The 22,829-nt window shown below is 38.0% G+C and overlaps 1 protein-coding gene across 5 annotated transcripts in view; it reads right to left on the bottom strand.

Annotated features, from left to right (window-relative positions):
- LOC126335445 (uncharacterized) overlaps nucleotides 1-22,829 on the bottom strand; it is a 226,621-nt gene that overhangs the window by 58,827 nt on the left and 144,965 nt on the right. For 3 of the 5 annotated variants that reach the window (XM_049998735.1, XM_049998738.1, XM_049998736.1), the window contains 2 exons: nucleotides 11,138-11,382; nucleotides 3,176-4,845 (listed from right to left, as the gene is read on the bottom strand). In XM_049998735.1, coding sequence (XP_049854692.1) covers nucleotides 3,176-4,845; nucleotides 11,138-11,382 — 1,915 coding nt within the window. Of the gene's footprint in view, nucleotides 1-3,175; nucleotides 4,846-11,137; nucleotides 11,386-22,829 lie in introns of all 5 variants that reach the window. The other 2 variants (XM_049998734.1, XM_049998737.1) reach the window with 1 other exon arrangement.

Below are 22,829 nucleotides of genomic sequence, written 5' to 3'. Positions count from 1 at the left end.
GTTTATACCCTATGTACAATTTACAGTCTACAGATTAAGAACAAATTTTATCTTAAATATTAGGTGGGAAATAGTGTTGTTATTTTCTACATCACTCTATTGTTTGGTCATATCAATGACTCTGTTACACGTTTTAGCCACATCTGGCTCCTGATTAGCTTGAATATTTTGCTTAAATGTTACCTTTGTGCCATTCTTGTAAAGTTTGTTATGTGCCTTATAGGTTTTTAAGCATGTTACTTTGATATTACTATTGTTTGTACAGAACTTCTTTCCCACTGGATTGTTATGATGGACAATAGCCTGTCCGTTGTAGACATATGGCCCTTGTTAAATGACACCAGCTGCAAAGCTGATGCTCTTCTACACTGTTGTGCCACTATGTGATCTAATGTTGTTGTATTGCAGTTCCATGCGACTAGCAGGTGCATGTGCTACTAATGTATCACTACTTTTACACATTCTCTGTTATCTCAAAATTAAGCGTATGGCTTTTTCAGCCTCTAGCTCCTCTTTCCCAAACCAGCTAAAATTCAGCATTATTCTGTACCACCACAATTCAAAAAGTTCTATTTTTTTATTGTCTGTTTTGTATGCACACATTACATACATTTTTTATCCTTTCATCTTTCGAAACACCACCACACATCTCATTTGTGTTTTGATGTGCAAAATTGCTCTGATTGCTTTTTCTGATATTGTTTCAAAGATTTTGGAAAAATTACTGCCATTAAAATAAACAACATAGCTATTACAACTGCTATAATATGTATACATTGCACTGTTGCTCTGTTCTATACATCCACAACTTTCCATCTGAGAAGAGAGGTTTAGACATGCAGAAAATTAATATATTTTCTGATAAAAAATGTGATAGTATTAACAGATAAGCACTTTTGAACCTAGACTTAGCAAATCTCTTATATGTTTCAATGCACCTGCTTCTGTGTGTGACCTGTAAAGTAACTTGAACACATTGTGTCAATGTCCGACAGCTGTCTTTCATGACTTTTTTTTCCTTTTCAACTGCTTCTACGATGATACTGCAGGTAACTGGAAAGAGAATGCAAGTCAGAACCTCTGAATTTACATGGCAGTAAAATACTACACTCCAGTCGAATAACATCTGTCTCAATTTCCTGTGAAGATTTCCTACATTAGTACTGTTGGAAGGTCGGCATCTCATTTGTCAGAAACTCTAACTTACTTGGCAACTAAGCAAATCTCTAGTTTTATAAGCTGTGTTTGCAACCAGATCCCCACTTTGTGTGCTGCTAGCAGACCTTTTATATGAAGTCCACATAATTTAATTGTGACCAGAAAAAAAAAATCATTAAGAAACTGTAATAAGACAGGATTTTTGTTGAGGCTTTTAAACAAGTTCAGTGATTTCATATCTCTCATTTTGATGTTATGTAAGAGTTTTTTTAGTCAAGTATGAGATTTTGTAACTTCGATAAATCATAAAACTTGAGTGAGATATAGTAGAATTACGCCAGATAAAAGTAAAATTTAGATTGGAATCTAGAAGTCATAATTTGATTTTCATGCTCCAACCCATGAAGTTTACCCTAAAGTTGTTGTGAAGTTTGTGATAATACTTTGTGCAAACATATTTGAAGCAACAAACAAATTTCTTTGTTTTCAGCAACCATCCTACGCTGCAGTTCTCCATATATTGTTTTACTGTCTTTGTGGACACTGGATGTCAAATTTTTGAAGTAATTAGGCTCTCTCTATGCTATATGACAGAGGAAAGTACAGCTGAGGTAGGTTTTGGTTGGTTCATCTTACATCCGGCTAGTCACATTGCAGACAGCTGAGATAGGTTTTTGTTGGTTCATCTTGCATACTGCTGGCCAGATTGCATATCACTGGATTTGAATGCTAAATTAAACTTGGAAACTCTCGACATTAACATTTATTAATCTATTTACTTATTTATTGAATACTCTTTTGCAAAATGGCATTTATCGTTTCAGTAAAGGATAGGCTTCCTTGGTATGAACATATCACCAATTTTGGGGACGTCCTTTGAAAGACTGCTTTGCCTGAAAAATGTATCCCAATTGGTAATTTGTGTCAATGGAATGAAGTATTGTATCAACTTCTCACTATGTGAGAGCAAAAAAATGGCTGAGCATAAATGTAACACTTGACTTTTACTCAAATGGCAAAGTTCTCTCAAAAATATTGAGTTCTCAATAAATCATCCCCAGGGACAAGTTTTATTGAAGCTCCAAAGCACAGGAAACGAATAAATTTCACAAATAGGAAAAACTGCAGGACATCTAATATTAATGGGATCTATGAGAGTATCTGCATTAATAAGATGCCAAATGAACCACATTCACTACAATTTTAAGCGACACACGGATTAAGGAATTGCCGACTACCCATCGGCGCCACGGCACATTTATTCCAGTCTCTGAAGTATACTTGTGGTACAGAAGAATGTAAAACTTTTAAACCAGCCACTTTTAAAACATAAGAATACCATACAGACCTTTCTTCTGGTAACTTTAACCTCCCCCAAGCTATTACCGAACCCATTCACATTTATCAGCAAATATTTTCTTTCCCTTCTTTCTCTTGGATGTGAGAATAGTCTTCTGAACACAGACAGGATGACACACAAGAGGTAAGGACACTAGGTAAGTGCTAGAGATGCAAGGATGGTGTTAAGAGATAAATAGAGCATCTTGGTGGGCACAGAGGTGTGGATACAGCCCACTAGAGAGGGAGGGGGGAGAGAGATTACATAAGGCACAAAATGAAGTGGTAGGAAAGGACTGACTTCTTGTTTTTTTGTTGTTTCTCAGGTCAATATCTTTTTACAAACTTTTCTATTTTCCTTCCTCAGCATATGTATATTACATTAGTCCCCTTCTTTAGCTAAAGTATCATTTTTACTCCCATTTTTTTAAAAAAATTTCTGCCTTTTGTATGTTTTAAGAGCACTCTCATCAATGTAAGATGATGTGCAACATTACTCAAATTATTGTTTCTGACATTCTTTCACAGATTTTGGAAGAAAGATTGCCTTTAAAATAAATAAATAACACATCTATTGTTACTGCTATAATACGCATCTACTACATTACTACTTGGTTCCATTTAACCTTAACTCACCATTTGAGAAGAGAGGTTTATTTTATTTATACATATATATTACCTTATCTTCCTGTGCAATTTCATCAGCTTCTTCCTCCTCTTCGTCAGCCACTTCCTCTTCCTCTTCATCTTCCTCTTCTTCTTCCTCTTCCTCCTCTTCATCGGATGTTGTTGTATCATCATCGTCATCATCGTCATCCTCTTCATCATCACTTGATGTACTGCTGCTATCTGAATCAGGCTGCTGTTCTATTGGAGTCCATTGAGGTGGCTCCCACTGTGATACTCTAGTCTTTACATGATAATAATAAACACGGCCTTCAGCATCCTTGGCTGATTTCCATTTTGGTGGCAACCTGATTGGAGGAGGAAGTAATGGTGGAGGAGGTGTTGGGGTGAAGGGCTGCTGAATAGGAACTGACACAGGATGAGCATGGTGATATGGCGGTGTCTGTATGGGGCTATAACAAAGGTGTGATGGTTTTTGGCTGTAAGGGGGCTGTATGGATGAATCAGTTGGTGATGAACCTCTGTCTCCATATGGAGAAGGAAGTGCACAGATACGACGATGAAATGGTAAATTATGCCTATCTCCAGACCTCATATCTGAAGGATCACATGGAAGAGGCGGAGGCCCATGTTGGATAGCATCCGGTTGTGGGATAAAACCTGATGGAGGAGGTCCGTGTGAAAGAGGAGGTGTTGGTAATAATGGTGAGCCTTTATTTCTACGTGGTGTCATTTTAGGTACGACATGGTTCAGTGTGACATGTGGTGGAGGAGTGATTTGAGGTGGAGGTTGCAAGAAGGTGTTTCCATGGTGAGGAGATGGTGGTGGACAGTGTGAGGGGGGTAGTCCATGAGGAGGTGATGTCCTGGAAGGTACAGGGGGCACGTGGATTGAATTAGAACATGAGACATGAGTAGGCGGTGGACAATGATGAGACACAGGTGTATTTTGAGGAGGGAGCACATTAATTGTGGAACCATGAGGTGGAGGTGGTCCATGAACAGGAGGCGGTCCTTGGGGCATAGCAGGCCCAAGAGGAGGTGGGGGGCCGTGGGGCAAAGGAGGTCCATGTGATGGAAGAGGTGCATGAGGTGGAGGTGGTCTGTGAGGCACGGGACCTCCATTACCTGGAGGAGGGCCTTGAGGAAAAATGGGGCCTTTTGGCATTGGAGGACCACAGGGGGGAGTTGGTCCATGTGGAAGAGATGGAGCATGAGGCAGAGGTGGTCCATGTGATTGCAATGAGCAGTGAGACAAAGGGGAAGCATGTGGTGGAGGAGGTATATGGGGAGGAGGGGGGCCATGTGTAGGTCCAAGGGGAGGAGGGGGGCCATGGGGTGGCAGAGTACCAAGCTGAGGAGGTGGGCCTTGAGGCAGAAGTGGTGCTGGTGGCAGAGACGGTATTTGTGGCTGCCCAGTAGATGGTGAAAGTCTGTGTGTCGATAACTGTCCAATCGGTGTTGGAGGCCTGTGTGAGAGTATACTGCCAGTTGGTGGCAATGAAACATGGGGCAATGATGCACTATGAAGAGGCAAAGGTGCACTGTGGGAAACAGACTGTGAGTGTGGGGGAGGTATGTGTGTTGGAGGAGGACAGTGAGAAGGAATAGTAAGAGGAGACACATTAGTATGTGGGGGTGGAACAGTGAGATGATGTACTGACATTGATACACTGCTGGCTTCATTTGGACCCATGTCACTTGGTGTTAATAAGCTGGTATCTGAAAACAAAAATGCAAAAATTTTAACTTGTCAGTGCAATATTTAAATATATTGTATTTATTCAACAAAATTATTTGGTCTGCATTACTGGCTGCCTAAGGTGAGCACTTTATTTCACAAGAAAGTGTGGTCATAAACTACCATATTCTTTCACAAACAGAATTTTAATTTAGTTTAGCTACCCTTTTAACTTTGTCCTCAATGACTTAATTAGTATTATGCTAGTCAGTAATCAAAACTTATAAAATGGATGCAGGGTGTCTATAGTTAAAATGCTTCAGATGAGGTGTCCATCTGCTAGAAATACAATGATTATTTTGAATGCTACTGTTGTACAGGCATTCTGAACATTTCATTTTTAATTACTATGATACATTTAAAGTAATAACACACAACAGAAAAGAAAAACAAGTAGTGTCTGTAAAATGATATAATATGAGAGCACAATTACGGAATATCAGTAAACTTAACTAGAACATATTTTCACATAAAATGGATGCCATCTGCATAAACTCAAACAGGTCAACCAGTTAGTTGAGGTCTAGCCACATTCCTGCATTACATGAAAATGAAAAAGAGAATAGAGATCATTTGGTTACCACAGATAAAACTCTCTATACCCAACTGATGCTTCATGTATTTCCATTTAATTTTATAGATTACTGAGGAAAAGTACTGTGTGCTCAAATGAAGCAAACCACGTTACAACCAAGACAATTCTTTCTTAGTAGAGAAAATGTTACCAACTTCCAAAACATATGAGACACTATACTGCTATTGTAAAAGTAGTGCATTTACCTCAAAAATGACATATTAGACCCATAATGCAACAGCCACTCTGAGCAAGTAGTTAACAAACACGAGTTGGAAACCTGTCAGAGAAAACATACATGTCATATTCTTGCATCATTTCTGATGCATCCATACTGGCTGTAATACGCAACTGCAATAATTAGGGACCTGAAAAATTTGCATTTGCAATAAATATAGATGCAAATTCTGCCTCAAATTGCAAATTTCTTTAATAAATGCTATTTCATAGCAAACTATCCTGATGTACAATTTTATTACAGGAAGTTTGAAATGGGTTTCTTTTCTGCATTGAAATACCAGAAAGTAACAATTTTCAATTATTCGTATTGCACATCACCTGGCAAAACTGGGAAGAGAATGTCTGTAAGAATATGTTTGCAAAATAAAGAGCACGCCTGTTCAAGAATTCAACAAAGTAGAAGTGCACTTATAAGTTACACTCTAGTGCCACATCAAACAGGGAGTAGATTAAATGGCCCGTGTAGGATACGTACCACACATGGCAAAGGAGGAAGCTGTGATGGGACTTCTTAACTATTGTTGCACAAGATACAAATAGTGATCAGGCCTGAACTACCTCAATTATGTCATTGCCAACATCATCAAGAAACTGTTGAGGTGGCTGTCCCTAAACGTATTGTGCTTTTCACTTTGCTTTGTGTTGTGCATAGCTCATTATTTTCTTATTTTCAAATGAGCACAGAGACTAATCTGGCTGTATCACAAAGTTTGAGATCAGGTCTCACTACACCATAAGGTAAAAGTGTTCCATGTGTCAATTCTGCTTTCGCAGAAACATGAAGCATGGGTGTAAGCTGGCTGAAGTGCGAGAGAGAGGCAGGGTCTGCTCCCCCCTGCACCGCTTCTCACTTACCAGGCATTCAAAGTTCTCATTTGATTATGCTTGCGACCGCCTGATACACTGTAGCTTCCGAACTTTAGTGACAATGCCAAGAGTCTTCTTGTAAAGGGAAAATTGAGCTATTTTCAATTCTACTCTAAATGTATTTCGATCATTAGTTGTTTGTAACTGACCCCATTTACATTAAGAAGCTTACAGTGCCATCATTAGTAAAATGTGATGGATCTAACACAAATTTTTCAGTTTCAGAAACCAACAAACTGCCAACTTTCTGATGATGGTACAACTACTGGCTGCACAAGCTGTGCCGGCCACACAACAGGCCAACAAATCAGCCCAACAGGTGCTACCGACCAGCATACCACCATTCCAGCAATTTAACAACACAGAAGAAGAATGGCTCGAATATGACACACTTCTAAGCACATTGTGAAGTTCATCGAGTTCAAGGTACCATAACGCTACAATACTTTCTTTTGTTTGCGGGGTCCCCAGTGTGCAGGTTAACACAAAACTACCCCTTACGGCATCTCCCGACAAACTCGGCTATGCCCAAGTAATCACTGCCATTAACTCAGTATTATGACCAGCAAATTTAAGTAGTTGCAGCAAAATATCAGTTCTTTTGCATGCAGGAAAAGCTGGAACAGTCATACTGCTGGTCGTACATAGAACTAATGGGCATGACTAGGAAGTGTAAATTTAAGTGTAGCTGTGGCAACTTTCACGTAATTTAATGATTAGGGATCCAATAACACTCAATGATCCAGATAGTAGAGCACAAGGACAGATCTTAAAGTACTGTGATCTATCAGTTCCCCAAGTCAACATGGTTTGGGTGCCATAGTGGCCGATAAGTTTGGCCAGGCCCCGATTTGTTGGGTTGAGTCACCCCTTGCTCGTGACCACCCCAAGCACCCACAACAAAGACCGTGTACACAGCCACAAGGACAGTAACATACACAAGTAAACAGGACTGTGAGCTGAGTGAAGTCTTGTCCTAGATGTTTTGCTTGCCATAAAAGATAGGACTGCCCATCCAGTAACTCAACGAGTAACGCTTGTGAAAAAAGGGCCATGTCCAAGCAGTTTGTTTGCAATGGCAAAAAAAACAGATGGAAGTAAAATTAAGGTTGTGTCTTCTTCTCACCCTAGTGCTGTGCAACAGTGTTCTAACAAACTATTTGTCAAATTATGAATTGCTGGCCTTTGTTGAACTTTCAGTTAGACGCAGGTGTCTAAGTAACTCCACTTAATCATGCCATGTATCAACAGTTAGGCTCACCACACCTTTCTAAATCTAGTAACCACCTCATTTCTTACAATGGGCAGGAAATTCCATTGCTTGGACAGTGTAGTTTGCCTGCCACAGTGAATTTTACTGTGTTGAAATCAAGTGACAGTGATAGCAACATTTTTGGTTTAGATGCCTTTAATTTGTTTGGACTTTGCATCCACAAGAACGTACTTTTCATATCGGCTTTTGCACAAAAAGATAGTGTCGTTGGCTTGCTGAAAGAATTTCCTGAACTATTTTCAGAAGGAATGAGAAAAGCAAATAACTTCATAGCGCAGGTTACATTGAAAGACAATGCACAGCCCAAGCTTTACCGGGCCCGCACCGTTCCAACTTCTTCAAGAGGCAAAGTAGTTACTGAATTGAAAGAACTGCAAGATAATGGTATAATTACTCCCATTCAAGCTAGTCAATGGGCAAGTCCTCTCGTTTTGTTGCCTAAGCCTTCTGGTTGCATTAGCATTTGTGTTGACTTCAAGTTTACCGTCAACCCACAGACAGTAGTTGACATTTATCTGTTACCTCGCTCCGAGGACTCACGGACAGCTTGGTGCAGGACGTTACTTTTCTAAGATATATTTGCGTGATGCCTACTTGCAAATTTCATTGGATGAAGAATCACAGAAACTGTTTTTTGCAAATATACACCTAGGATTGTTCAAGTATTTGCGTTTGCCTTTCAGTAGTGCTTCCGCACCCGCAATTTTTCAAAGTTACTTTGAGCAGCTGACTGCAAAAGTGCCATTTTGTTGAAACTACCTAGACAATACTGTCATCTCAGGTCATACACCAGAGGAACACACTGCTAATTTGCATACTCTTTTTGAGTGTTGTCAGAAGCAGGACTCAAGTGTAGTCTCGAAAAACGTGACTTTTTTCAAACTGAACTACAGTACTTAGGTTATGTGTAAACAGTCATGTTGTGCACCCCCTACAATCTCATTTGCTTGTAACTTGTGACCTGCCTGTTCCTCACAACGTGTCTGAACTGTAGTCAGTACTAGGAAAGATGACGTATTACATTTGGTTCATACCGAATGCCGCTCAGATCGCGGCCCCATTGCATAGCTTGCGTCGCAAAAATATACCTTTTGTGTGGACTAAAGACTGTCAAGACTCATTTAGAAACTCAAAAATGCCTTGCTTAGTGAGAGATGTTTAGTGCATTTTGACCCCGCCAAGCCAGTATTTTGCAAGTGGACACTTCTTCCTATGGAATCGACACTGCTTTCGCACAGGATTGGTGCATAAGACAGACCCAACTATATCCTCACACATGAGTACTACTACTCTGAAGGCATCACCTACAAACAAATCAGTGGTACAGCAATGGGCACACGCTTGGCACCTACAAACAAATCAGTGGTACAGCAATGGACACACACTTGGCACCTACAAACAAATCAGTGGTACAGCAATGGGCACACGCTTGGCACCGTACTGTGCTAACCTATTTGTGGGCCATATATTTGGTCCTTCTCAGCCCAGCCACCTGCCTTAATATCTACCTCCACCTCATTAATGGCAACATCAGTTCCCTCGTCCACATCAAACTTACCAATAACACCTACACTCTGATATCTGTTACCCATTCCACACCAAGATGTTTGTGCCATAAGGCCTAACCACCCTCGGTTGTTGCAACTGCAGTGGTGAGCAACCCCTCTCCAAATATGCCAAAGGTCTCACACAGACCTTCACAAAATGAAACTATCCTCCCAACCTTATCCAGAAACAGATACCCCATACCTTGATTCTCCAGACACCTGCCATCCACCATGTAAACACTGCCCAGCCATAAAGGAGCACTGCTCTCATTATCCAGAAGTGCCCAAGACTGGTATAACTGTATCAAATTCTCCACCATGGTTTTGACTACCTCTCATTGTGCCCTGAAACGAGAAATATCCTCCCCACCCTGACCGCAGTGTTATTCCACCAATCACCCAACCTAAACAACATCCTTGTCAGTCTCCCTATTACCACCATTCATAATCCATTGCTTCATGGCTGATATCTCTAAAATGTGCTAGATACAAGACCTGTCCCATACATCCTGCCACTACTATCTACTCCAGTCTTGTCACAGACATCTCCTACCCACTAAAGGCAAGGTCACCTGTAGTTATAAATATGATGCCACATTCCATGTGGATATGGCTGCTATCAAGCTGTCAGTCCACATTAGTACTCATCACCCAACTGTGGCCAAGAGACAGCTGTATCACCCAGCTGATGAGCATACCGCTCAATACAATGTGGTTCAATTCAATGACTGCTCCACACTCTGTGCCACCTGGATTCTTCCCATCAACATTGGCTTTTCTGAATTGCGTGATCTACGTCTCTCCTCCTCTATCACTTACAACACCAACTTCTTACACTACATCTACCAACCTTGTCATGCCCCAACCACATCCCTGCACATTCCCATGTGCAGCACTAGAATATTCCCCCACCGCTCATCATGCCTCTTCCTTATCCCTACTGCCCACCTCAGCTAGGCATGCAAGCACCTTTGCGCTTGAGTTTTTTACTTCTGATGAAAGACTTAGTCTGAAAGGTAAATATTTCTACATTTTTTTCTATTGTGCTTTTCTGTGACTCAACACTTCCTCTATGCGGAGAGTGGCAATCAATACTTTCTAATTTTTTTATTTTATTTTCATTTTTATTTTTTTTATCCTGGACTTCCAATCGTTTTTACTTTTTTGGACTACATTGGAATTTTATTATTATTACTTTTTAGCTTCAAAATCCAGGAAAACTCATAAATAGTGAGTGGAAAGAAAAATGAAGATTACACAATGATCAATGGCTTGTTACCTCATATAGCAAGAATGCCTGGAGAACAGTAAATTGTAACTGGCTTCACAAACTTAACATTCAGCCCCGCCCTCCCTCCCAATTGTCCTGAGAGCATTTATAAAAACAATGCAAAATACCTCTGCTGATGATAAAATGGAAGTGTAAGTTTAAAAGAACCTTTTCCAATGGGGAGAGAGGAAACCACTCATAAACCTATATAGAAAGAGGTATAACCTAATGTTCTCTCTCTTGACTGTTTTTAATATTATAAAGCTGTGACCACATTTTCCCTTGCCAATCATAGTTGTTCTGTTAACTTTTTTCTTCCAAATATAAACTTGCCAGTTTCCAAAACTAAAAATCTAATATTTATTCCCAATTTTGTGCATCAGTTCTGTTTCAGATATTTATATCTCAACAAATATTCTCCACCTCACAGGTTATTTATGTGCACTTTTTAAAATGTTCCTATTTTGTTTTGCATCCTCTTTTAAGAATGTGATGTAGTTACCTTGTGGTGGAAGTGGCTGCCATGTATTAGTAGAAGGATCGAAGAAACAAGGGTAACTTCCATTTGTTGGCGTAACAACATTGGGATCAAGCCTCAAAGACATACACTGGCTATCATTTTGACGCCAGAGCTCCTGTTGTTGTCGTCTCTGACGTTCCTCTTCTTCCTCCTGGGCCACTCGCAATGCAAACAAGTGTCGACGCTCTTCCTTCGAAATTTTTGGAATAGGCACCAGTGTTCTTGTGCTGCTGTGAGCATGTACATCATATTAAACAACTCAATACATGAAAATGTGATAACCTCTTTCGAAATCTTTTCAGACATTGTATGTGGTCTACATTACTAACACAAGCAAAAAATGTGAAGGTGAGAGGTAAAACAAAATTTGTGTGACAATACTGAGTAAATGGGAGCAGGGGAGACTTCTGTGGTTGAAACAGATATAACATAATTAAATAAAGAATAAATATAGGAAATAGATAATGTTTGTTTTCCTAATGCTTACATATTTTTTACATTTAATAGTCACAATAGTGAAAACTATTAAAAGTAATTAGTCAATGATTAAGTACCAAATTATTCCTAAATTTTGTCTTGAAAATCATGATGTGGCCTGCAATTGAGATTCCCCCCCTCCCAGATTATAAATCGTCAATTTCAAAATGACATGTACAAGTGAGTTGAAAATAATATAATTAAAAGTTGTCGCAGTCACTTTTGTAAACCGTCAATGACTTAAGAAGAAACCAGCAGAAAAGCTTATACCTCGTTCCTGAAAAGAGAAATCACTGCACTGCTCCTTTTCAACAGCCACATGTATGTTATTTGCACACTATATTATTTACTATACAGTTGTTTGGACAATCCAAGTAGTCCAGCATTTGGTCTCCATTGCCCATTTGGGAATGTAAACAAAAATATTTGCATTACAGCTAGATCACATAAAACTAGAAAGATACCAAATTGTTTTTGTTCACCTGATGCAGTTGTTATGCAATTGTAATCCTGTAATGAATAGCTAGATTATTTCACTGCGTAAATCGCTGAACCCACCCATACAAAACTTTAAGGGAGTGACGTTCATAAAATTGACCAAAAAATTTAAATTTTCAATTTATATTTTATTTATAAGTAGAACTCATAGACAATACGTTCCCCAAGTTTCTATTATGAAATCGTGTATAATGTGCCTAAAAATAATAAAATGTGTGATGCAACTTTCCTGCCACTCCCACTTTTTGAAGCAACACTTTAATACCAGCTCAGTGAAAAATGATTCCACAGATTACTTTCAAGCAAACTTGCACAGCAGGCATCAATAAGGCTGTGAATCCTGAACTTCTAAAAACAAAAAATGTGATCACAGCAAAACCCAGAATTCAAATATTCTCTAAATTCACTCATGTGGAAACAATACCATAAAATCACATTTTCATCGCAACTTATGGCGCAGTTCTTGTATTTAATGATAGGAATGTAGGGAAGATGAAGATATTTCAGAGAATTGGTTTTACAACAAGAAATTTCACTGTTGACTTCTTGAGAAAAATAGATTTAACACTTTTGCTGCTATTCGGCTTACAGGACTGTTTCACCCCAGGGGATATATACATATTCCAGCCACATATTGAATATGTTATAATGTTGTGAAGCGCACCCTAAATGTATGAAAGCTCAAAATGCTTCAAAAGAGGGCCCTGAAGTGAAATAAGCTTCAAAGAGGTTGTCACTGTAAGCCTTGAGGGTGCCGGCTACCTCACTTTGTTACAGGATGTGATAAAGAAACAGGGTATAACTTACATGAAAATGCATCCAACTGACTGTTATTTATTAGGTGTACTTAATAAACAGCATACAAACATAGGAACAAAAACTGTTTTTCTTACAAAAAAAACAAAACGCAAACAAATTCATGACATTCCTTACATATTGTGATCGCTTTTGCTACAAGTTTCTGCACTTCATTTGTTCCTTTATCTCTTGAAATCTTCAAGTAGCAACTTCTGTACCTCTTCTGGATTTTTCTATTTCACTTGTCTCTCTGCATGGTCTCTACTAGAGTATGGCTCTTGAAAAGTTTAGAAGATTGATTAGGAGTCAGTGTATAGATGTTGTTCTCCAAGAGGCTCATGATTATTTCCTCCCTAAAATTGTTTATAGTAATATTTGTCTCAGTAAATATTCTGTACAAAGTGAGCATTTACTACGGCTGTGTTCAGAACAATTTCAAACGCCACTTTATGGTACTATCTTATTGTTTTCCTCAGTGGTGAAAAATAACTTGAGATCTGGTCTGACACATTGATTCCTTGCTTTGTACAAACTTGAATCGTTCACCACTATTGCTTACCCTACGTGATTTGAAGTATCTAAACATGTATTAAAACTCCAGCAAGAAAATATAGATAAGGTATTGGTGAATTAAAGAAAGGAAGATGTAAATTGGGTAAGATGTTAGTTATCAAGTTAAGGGGAGTTAGAATGGGGGGGGGGGGGGGGGGGAATTTCACATTTTCGGATTTTTATCTCATTTTAACATTTGCAATTTTCCAAATAAAATAATATATGTATATTACTTATAAACTCACATGGGAAGTACTTTATTTTATTTTCTTAAATATAATCTACCCCAGCTGAAAATGTTAATTTTTATGTGCATTATTTCAAGATCTAATAAAATTGGTAATTTTTTTATATAGAAGGCTGTGGATTGCTGTGTTATAAAGATTAAATTATCAGTTTGTATTGGTAGCACTGTCAAAAACAGTGTATGAACATGCTTTGAATGTCGAAGTGCTAACGTTTTTCCAAGGAAAAGACAAATAGACTGCAAAATCTCTCAAAAAGTAAAGTATGATGCCAAAATGAAGTGTATTTAAGAAATGTGGGTTTCATGATAATGTGGGTTTCATGATAATAGAGTTTCGAATAAAAGGAAACACTATGTTCAACATGTGGCGTGTAAAGTTACAGATAATGAAATACAGGCAAACTCGTCAGTCTCTAGAGAAACACCCAGCAGTGCTTTGAAGATTAAAACATAATGTTGTGACACACAGTTTTCTCAAGACTAAAATGATGTAAATGGAAGGTTAGGTTATATTCTGATAGATTTACACATCTTAACAAGGGTGTTAGGTGAACGTGCGTGTTGTAAAATATGTGGAGGGCCAGTTAGTTTACATGAAGACAGTAAGGTATTAAATGAACTAGCCAGGAAACTTATTAATTGTGTCAGTTGTAAATATACTCACATATTTTGGAATTGTGATAAGGGTAAAGACAATTTTTTTGAAGTAAATGTTAGGTGGTTTTATGGATTGAGAGCTATTGGCAAAGGACACACTGCAGCAGAAACAATGTATGCGGTGATGAATATACCATGCCCACCTTCCAAAATCTAGAAGTATGCAAGATTTATTGGAGCTGCTGTGGAATCTGTTGCATGTGAGTCAATGAAGGGTGCTACAAACAAAGCTGTCGAAATAAATTATGGTATGACTGACATACCAGTCGCTTTTGATGACACTTGACAGAAGTACGGCTACAGTTCTAAGAACTCTGTTGCTACAGTGACCAGTGTGGATACTGGAAAGGTAACAGATTTCCAGATTTTAATCAAACATTGTTATAAGTGTAAATCAGGGAATGAAGATGGGCATATCTGTGACAGAAATTATGATGGAACAAGTGGTGGTATGGAGGCCTCTGCAGTTATTGAAATTTTGAGAAGATCTGTGAATGAAAGGGGAATGTGGTACACTAAGTTCTTAGGCGATGGAGACTCAAAATCAAATAACAGTGCAGTAGCCACTCAGCATTATGGTGAGAGGATTATCACAAAACTAGTGTGTGTTGATCATGTCCAGAAGAGGATGGGCTCCAGATTGAGGAAGTTGAAACAAAGGTTTGAGAGACAAGACACTTCCCGATGGTAAAACCATAAGAGGCAGGCTGACAGACAAAATGATTGATGAACTACAGCAGTATTATGGGATGGCCATTAGAAATAATATTGAGGATTTGTTGAAAATGAAGCAGGCAGTATGGGCTACTTCCTTCCACAAACTGTCAACTGATGAAGAACCAGTACACCACCTTGGCCCTCCTGGACCTAATTCATGGTGCAATTAATGCAATGCCCAGTGCTCAAGCAGTTCATGCAACCATAAACATTCTATCCCAGCAGCAGTCATGGATATCATAAAACCTATTTACAGAGACATGGAAAATCCTGATTTACTAAAGTGTCTGCATGTCAGACTCAAAAGCCCAATCAATCGTTCAATAATCTTATATGGACTCGCTTATTAAAAAATGTTTTTGTTGGAATGAAGACACTAAAGTGGGGGGGTTAGTGATGCCGTTATTGCTTTCAATGATGGCAAAATTGGTAGGGTGAAAGTGCTACAGAATATGGGACTTAATCCTGGAGCAAACTGCATTAGACAACTTCAACGGATGGACAAGATTTGCACTGATACAGCAGAGTATGCAGCACAGTTGGCCACTAGGGAGCCCAGAAAGAAGAAAACTTGGAAAAAAGATCAGGGTGCTGCTAAGTGACTAAAAATAAAAACATAAGCATATATTATGTGAGTTACAGTCTTTAGAAACTGTAGAAGCTGTTCCTGAAAATTTACATTTTCTGTTGCATTTAACCCTAAATCTCCGAAACCACTTCGAGTAGAGTATTCAAATTTTCTGGGAGTAATAACATATCCTGAGTCTACTGAATTAAAAGAACAACATAATGTTATGTATAATTAAAATTATTTAGGATAACATACAAAAAAAGTAAACAAAATTTTAAGTGTGTAATTAAAAAATTGTATTTCCGAAAGCAGGGCTGAAATGCAATTATTGTAGTTCAGTAGACTCTTAACATACAGTTTAATGTCCCGTAAAAGGTTCACACCAATGGCTACAATGGTTCCTCAAATACAGGGAAGCCAAGTCACTAAATTAACATGGTCGAGAAAAGGCATTCCAACTCGCCTTAAAAGAGCAGGTATATATTTCCAGTACTGAATTCTGTTAGCAGGTGTCAGAACAAAAACCATTACTGCCACGACAGGAAATTTTCTTTAGTTGCTTGGTTCAAATAGAATGTGTCATTTTCTTTTTTCCGTTAAATTTAGGTACTGTCCCATACACCACAATGCATTGTTGTACTTCTCAACCTCATTTCATTATTGTTGGCCTACTACATAGTAGTTCACATTGTGTTTGCATTAGGTAGTTACGAAATAGAAGGCAAGCAGAGAAGAATGTTGCATGAAGCTACTTGGAAGCATAAAATAATTCTTTATGCTGAAAATTATGATAACAGAAGGGCAGGAAGAGAGTTCGAAATAGTTGAGAGTAACATTTGCTTATGGGAGCAACAGAAATTGGGATTATTTGCAACTACCGCTATCAGAAAGAAATTCACTCAACCTAACAAAGGAAGACATTATGATGTTGAAGTAAATGTTTTGGAATTTGTCCAAGAAAAGAGAAAGAATGGGCCACCTGTGACCAGTGACACCATAATAAAAACAGCTACAGAGCTGGCTGCAGATCTTAATACACTGAGGCAAGAGTTTAAGGATAGCCGGGGATGGGTTGATCGCTTTATGAAATGAGGAAGCTCATCTCTGTGATGCTGTACAACAATACGCCAATAGCCTCCACAGGAGTTTGAGAAAAAACTTCGAGAATTTCAGGGCTATGTTATCACACTTAAAGAAGAGAAGAATTTTTCAATGGGCTAACTAGGCAATGCTGATGAGACTCCAATTTGGTTTGATATGCCACGTAATTACTTGTTTGACAAGAAGAGCACAAAATAAGTTACCATCAAAACATCTGGGTCCGAAAATTAGTGCAAAACATTAATTTTGGAAATCACAGCAGATGGGAACAAACTTCCCCCCCCCCCTTTTTTATCTTCAAGCGAAAAACAACTCCAAGGCTCCAAAAAAATGAAAGTTATTTCCTGATGATGACACTAGTCAGAATCAAGAAAAGGGTTACATGACTGAAACTTTTATGCTTGACTAGCTCAGAAATGTGTCAGAACTCTGTCCTGATGGGCTTTCCAATCAACCACCAATGCATTTCGTGGTAATCTCACTGACAACATAAAAAAAGAAAATCCTCAGCCTATCCAGTGACCTTGTTATTAGTCCTGGAGGAATGACTTCTGTATTACAACCACTGGACGGTAGTATAAATAATCCTTTCAAAGGTTACATTCAGGAACATTACAAACAATCGTTTTCAGAACCAACTCATGAACTGACTCCGACAGGAAAAATTAAAAGTGCTGCACGCTACATTATTGCACGCTGGGTTTCGGCTTCCTGTAAATGCATCATTTAAGAAATGTATTTCAAATACTCTGGATGGCAGTGAATACATGTTATGGAACGACACCAAGGATGGCAGGGAAAGAGGAAATGAATATATTTCTGACGTAGACTCTTCAGAGGATTCTAGTAATGGTGATATTAGTGAATAATGATGAGTAACACCTGTAATTTACAGTATGTTTCTCTGTAAGTCTTGTAGGTAATTAATTTCATAATAATGAAAATACATGCAAAATAAATTTCAACATTACAAAAATACCCTACCAGCAATGTGCCAAAATTCCCTTTCTTTTATCAATTTAATTTTTAAACTTGGGGTGCACATTACATTTAATGGTGCATTACATTCACGTAAATACGGTAGTGAGAAACATCACATCTCTTTTGTCTTGCCATTTTGTAACTACTATTCCATTATACACTCTTCCAATGAATTTGCCCTTTCTTATTTGTGACATCGTGATTTGGGAGGGGGGGGGGGGGGGAGGAGGGGGGTGCAAAATCTTTCTGTTTTTTCGCAGGATACCTACGATGTTGATATTTCTGTCCAGCAAATGTCTAGCTAATGACACGCTTGTGTAATAATTGTCAGTCCCTTATTTGCCAATTTTCCATTAAGTCTAAAACTACTTTTTCTGTTATATTTGTACTGACATAATATAGCTGCCCTGTGTAAACAATCACTCGCAGAATATAACCAGCTTGGTTACAAAGTTTAAATACCTTGATTCGATATCTATGGGTCTTGCTGGAGATGTGATGGTGAAATAAAAGTTGTCCACGAAAGGGCGCCATCGACTTGTCCACTCCTAGCGTCTTTCCCGGTTCATACTGCAAGCAAAATTTACTCTGGATCATATCAAGGAGTTTTCAGATCTTGAATATATGATCACTTTTATCTGCAGCTGCATTGTCCTCGAAATGGACAAAGCTCAACAGCAGTCGAAATCGATTATGGGACATAGTTCAAGCGACCGGGTTGTCCCTGTAAACAACACTTTTACTTCAATTGTAGGTAAAGTGTGGGTAGTGAATTAGCTGCCAGAGAACTTGGTAGAATATTGTCCCCAATGAAAGTTCTAAAGACTTGTATAGGTTTCAGATTCTTCCGATTCTCGGGGGCAATGTAGGTCATTATATTCAAAGGTTTCCATATTTTTGAATTGTATGTTCCTCAGTGTGCTACTGTCCACTTCAGCCCAGTTTTCATTTTCACTTCCTTCTAGAAATTGAGGAGAGATAGGTTGTGTAACGGATGGCTCATTACCTTCTTCCAATTCCTCATCACTTTCATTCTCAGACACAAATTGTTGCTTGGGTGAGGAAGTTTCGTTGAGTACACTGTCAGTATCATTGTCATCACTCAAATCACAAACATCAGATAACACCATCACGAGCATTGAGAATTTTTAACAGCTCTTCCTCTGTCAAGATATCAGACTTGTCTTTCGGTCTCTTTTTACCAATTGGGGGACCGGGGCTTGTATCTCCATCACATTTCGTCTTTGGCCTACCATTAGACTGAGCGATTTACTATGCAAAAGATAGCAAAGTAATAGTGTCAAATACATTTGGTGTTTAGCAAGTGATTATAGAATAATTTGTAATGTGTGAAATAGTTACCTGAAATATTCTTCAGTTTCTTATTCCACCACTTACAATCACTATGCTGCACTGCTACGCAAGACTATTTCTAAACAATTAAAACTTAACTCTGAAAACAATGTATCAAAACCACATCATACAGAGCGCAGTGTTTCACAAGTAAATGAATCTGCAATCCAGTGGTCACTGAACGTACCAGATGATGTCACCCGAAAGGCGATTGAAAAAGCAGATTTGGGTTTCCTGCACAGCCATTCTGTTTCAGAGCCGACTGAATGCGACTGAAGCTGAGGGAGTCGGTGCCCTTCTGGCCTGTGAGGAAGCCGCTTCTGAGATTACTAGCACCCACATATCAGTACTGCGATCTAGTGGCCACTGGACGTACTATTACAATGTTACTCCATAAGGCAACAGAAAAGGCATATGTAAGGTTCCTGCAAGGCCAGCCTGTTACAGAGTCAACTGAATGTAACTGAAGCTGAGGGAGCTGGCGCACTCACGGCCTGTGAGAAACCTACTTCTGAGGTTACCAGCACCCTCATGACAGCGAAAGTTTTAAAGCACATCTCAGAACTAAAAATTCAAAACGAAGACCTCATAAAGGAAAGAAGGTAGAATACAGGAAACCAGAAGAGAAGCCTTCAAGGGAAAGAGGACCACGAGTACAAATCTGGGGTACTCTGAAGTGGTGACTTAAGAAAAAAAACATTAGGTTGAACTTTAAATAGTTTTTCCAAAAATTATGGTTTTTAAAGTTTATCTATCTGTTTCTCAGAACCTAAGAAGGCTAAAATTATGAAATTTTGTACAATTATTTCTATGAACCTAATAAATGGTGTCTCGAGAGTAAATTTTGAAATTCTGAGTGTAAGCTGAGATAGGGAGGAAAGTCGTTGGAATTTTGCAAGAATTTTATTTTATACTTACAGAATTATAATTAAAAATTATTAACATTTTCCTATTCAACATATTCGAAGAATCTCATGAGAGAAGTTTACTATATGCAAAGAGACTAAAATGAGAAATTTTGGAGAAATCTCTTGAATAGTTTCCAAGGAAAATGCAAATCCAAGGTAAACATGGTAATTTCATTGCTGTATCTTCAAAATTGTGAATTCGGTTTATCTTTTAAGTAGTGAGTGTTTTTCATGGATGTCCCCCCTCAAACTTCAATTGGCGAAGTATTTCTTTCACGTGCTATTGTGCAACCTTTCATTTGAAACATTGCAGTTGCAGTGTCATAATCACATTTCCTGTCTTTTTCCACATCTGGATATTTGCACTTTCACCCTCAAAATTAACACTAACTTTTCAAACTATTGAAGAGTTTCCTTTCACTTGCACACCAACAAATGCCGCCCCCCCCCCCCCCACATGAAATCTACATTTAGCGTCTTACTTTCTGTTTCCCTTTACATGATCCATAGCTGATAATCCTAAGTTGCTCATTTTTTAAGCAGGGTTATTATTATCATTATTATTATTATTATTATTATTATTATTATTATTTCTTTCCTTTCTCAGATGTTATGTCTGGTTAAAAATGGAAAGTGATGTGAACTTTGATCAAGTGTGACTTCCTTTTAACTGTAAGGTATATGTTACATTGCATTTAAAAACTTTCGGGTAATTGAACATATATCAATAATTACACATTTCTGTAGTTGTATATATACGTTTGGATGTAGCTGTATTGCGTTGATGTACCGGTGGATATTGTGTGGTATGACACCTGTAGTTGATAGTATAATTGGTATAATGTCAACTTTACCCTGATGTCACATGTCCTTGGCTTCCTCAGCCAAATGGATGTATTTTTCAATTTTTTCTCCTGTTTTCTTCTGTATATTCTGGATATTTTGATTAGTTGTGTTAATTTCCTCTTTTTATTGATGAGTATGATGTCAGATTTGTTATGTGGTGTTGTTTTATCTGTTATAATGGTTCTGTTCCAGTATAATTTGTATTCATCATTCTCCAGTACATTTTGTGGTGCATACTTGTATGCGGGAATGTGTTGTTTTATTAGTATATGTTGTATGGCAAGTTGCTGATTTATTATTTTTGCTACATTGTCATGTCTTCTGGTGTATTCTGCATTTGCTAATATTGTACATCTGCTTGTGATGTGATCAACTGTTTCTATTTGGTGTTTGCAAAGTCTGCATTTATCTGTAGCGGTATTGGGATCTTTAACAATATGCTTGCTGTAATATCTGGTGTTTATTGATTGATCCTGTATTGCAATCATGAATCCTTCCATCTCACTGCATATATTGCCTTTTCTTAGCCATGTGTTGGATGCGTCTTGATCGATGTGTGGCTGTGTTAGATGATACAAGTGCTTGCCATGTAGTGTTTTCTTTTTCCAATTTACTTTTTTCATATCTGTTGATGTTATGTGATCTAAAGGGAAGTAGAAGTGGTTATGAAATTGCAATGGTGTAGCCGATGTATTTATATGAGTGATTGCTTTGTGTATTTTGCTAGTTTCTGCTCGTTCCATAAGGAATTTTCTTAAATTGTCTACCTGTCCATAACGTAGGTTTTTTATGTCGATAAATCTCCTTCCTCCTTCCTTTCTCCTTAATGTGAATCTTTCTGTTGCTGAATGTATGTAATGTATTGTATATTTGTGGCATTGTGATCGTGTGAGTGTATTGCTTCTAGGTCTGTGTTACTCCATTTCACTACTCCAAATGAGTAGGTCAATATTTGTATAGCATAATTATTTATGGCTTTTGTCTTGTTTCTTGCTGTCAATTCTGTTTTCAGTATTTTTGTTAGTCTTTGACTATATTTTTCTTTTAGTTCTTCTTTAATATTTGTATTATCTATCCCTAGATATTTATAGGCATCTGTTTTTTCCATCACTTCTATGCAGTCGCTATAGTTATCCAATATGTAATCTTCTTGTTTAGTGTGTTTTCTCTTAACTATGCTATTTTTCTTACATTTATCTGTTCCAAAAGCCATATTTATATAATTGATGAATACTTCTGTTATCTTTAGTAATTGGTTGAGTTGTTGATTTGTTGCTGCCAGTAGTTTCGGATCATCCTTGTATAGGAAATGTGTCCAATATTTGTAGTTACCATTAGTGGGGTACACTATCAAAAGCTTTTTGGTAATCAATGTATGCGTAGTGTAGCGACCTTTGTTTAGTTTTAGCTTGATGTGTCACCTCTGCATCTATTATCAGTTGCTCTTTACATCCTCGTGCTCCTTTGCAACAGCCTTTTTGTTCTTCATTTATGATTTTGTTCTGTGTTGTATGTGTCATTAATTTCTGTGTAATGACTGAAGTTAATATTTTGTATATTGTTGGTAGGCATGTTATGGGGCGATATTTTGCTGGGTTTGCTGTGTCTGCTTGATCTTAAGGTTTCAGATAAGTTATTCCTTGTGTAAGTGTATCAGGGAATGTGTATGGGTCTGCAATGTAAAAGTTAAAAAAATTAGTTAGATGTGAATGTGTTGAGTGAACCTCTTTAGCCAGAAATTTTCTATTTTATCATTTCTAGGGGCTTTCCAATTGTGCATAGAATTAATTGCTCGGGTGACTTCATGTTGCAAAATTATCACTTCAGGCATTCTGCTTGTATCCATCGTGCATGTCTATTATGTTGTACCAGGTTTGACCATATGTTGCTCCAGAAGTGTTCCATGACTTATGTTTGGTGGATTGTCTATTTTAATGTGTGTGTTATCTATTGTCTGGTAAAATTTCT

This window comes from Schistocerca gregaria, chromosome 2, assembly GCF_023897955.1.
Source record: "Schistocerca gregaria isolate iqSchGreg1 chromosome 2, iqSchGreg1.2, whole genome shotgun sequence".
NCBI lineage: Eukaryota > Metazoa > Arthropoda > Insecta > Orthoptera > Acrididae > Schistocerca > Schistocerca gregaria.
Note: the sequence above shows the minus strand (reverse complement) of the source record. Positions and strands in the feature narration are given on the sequence as shown.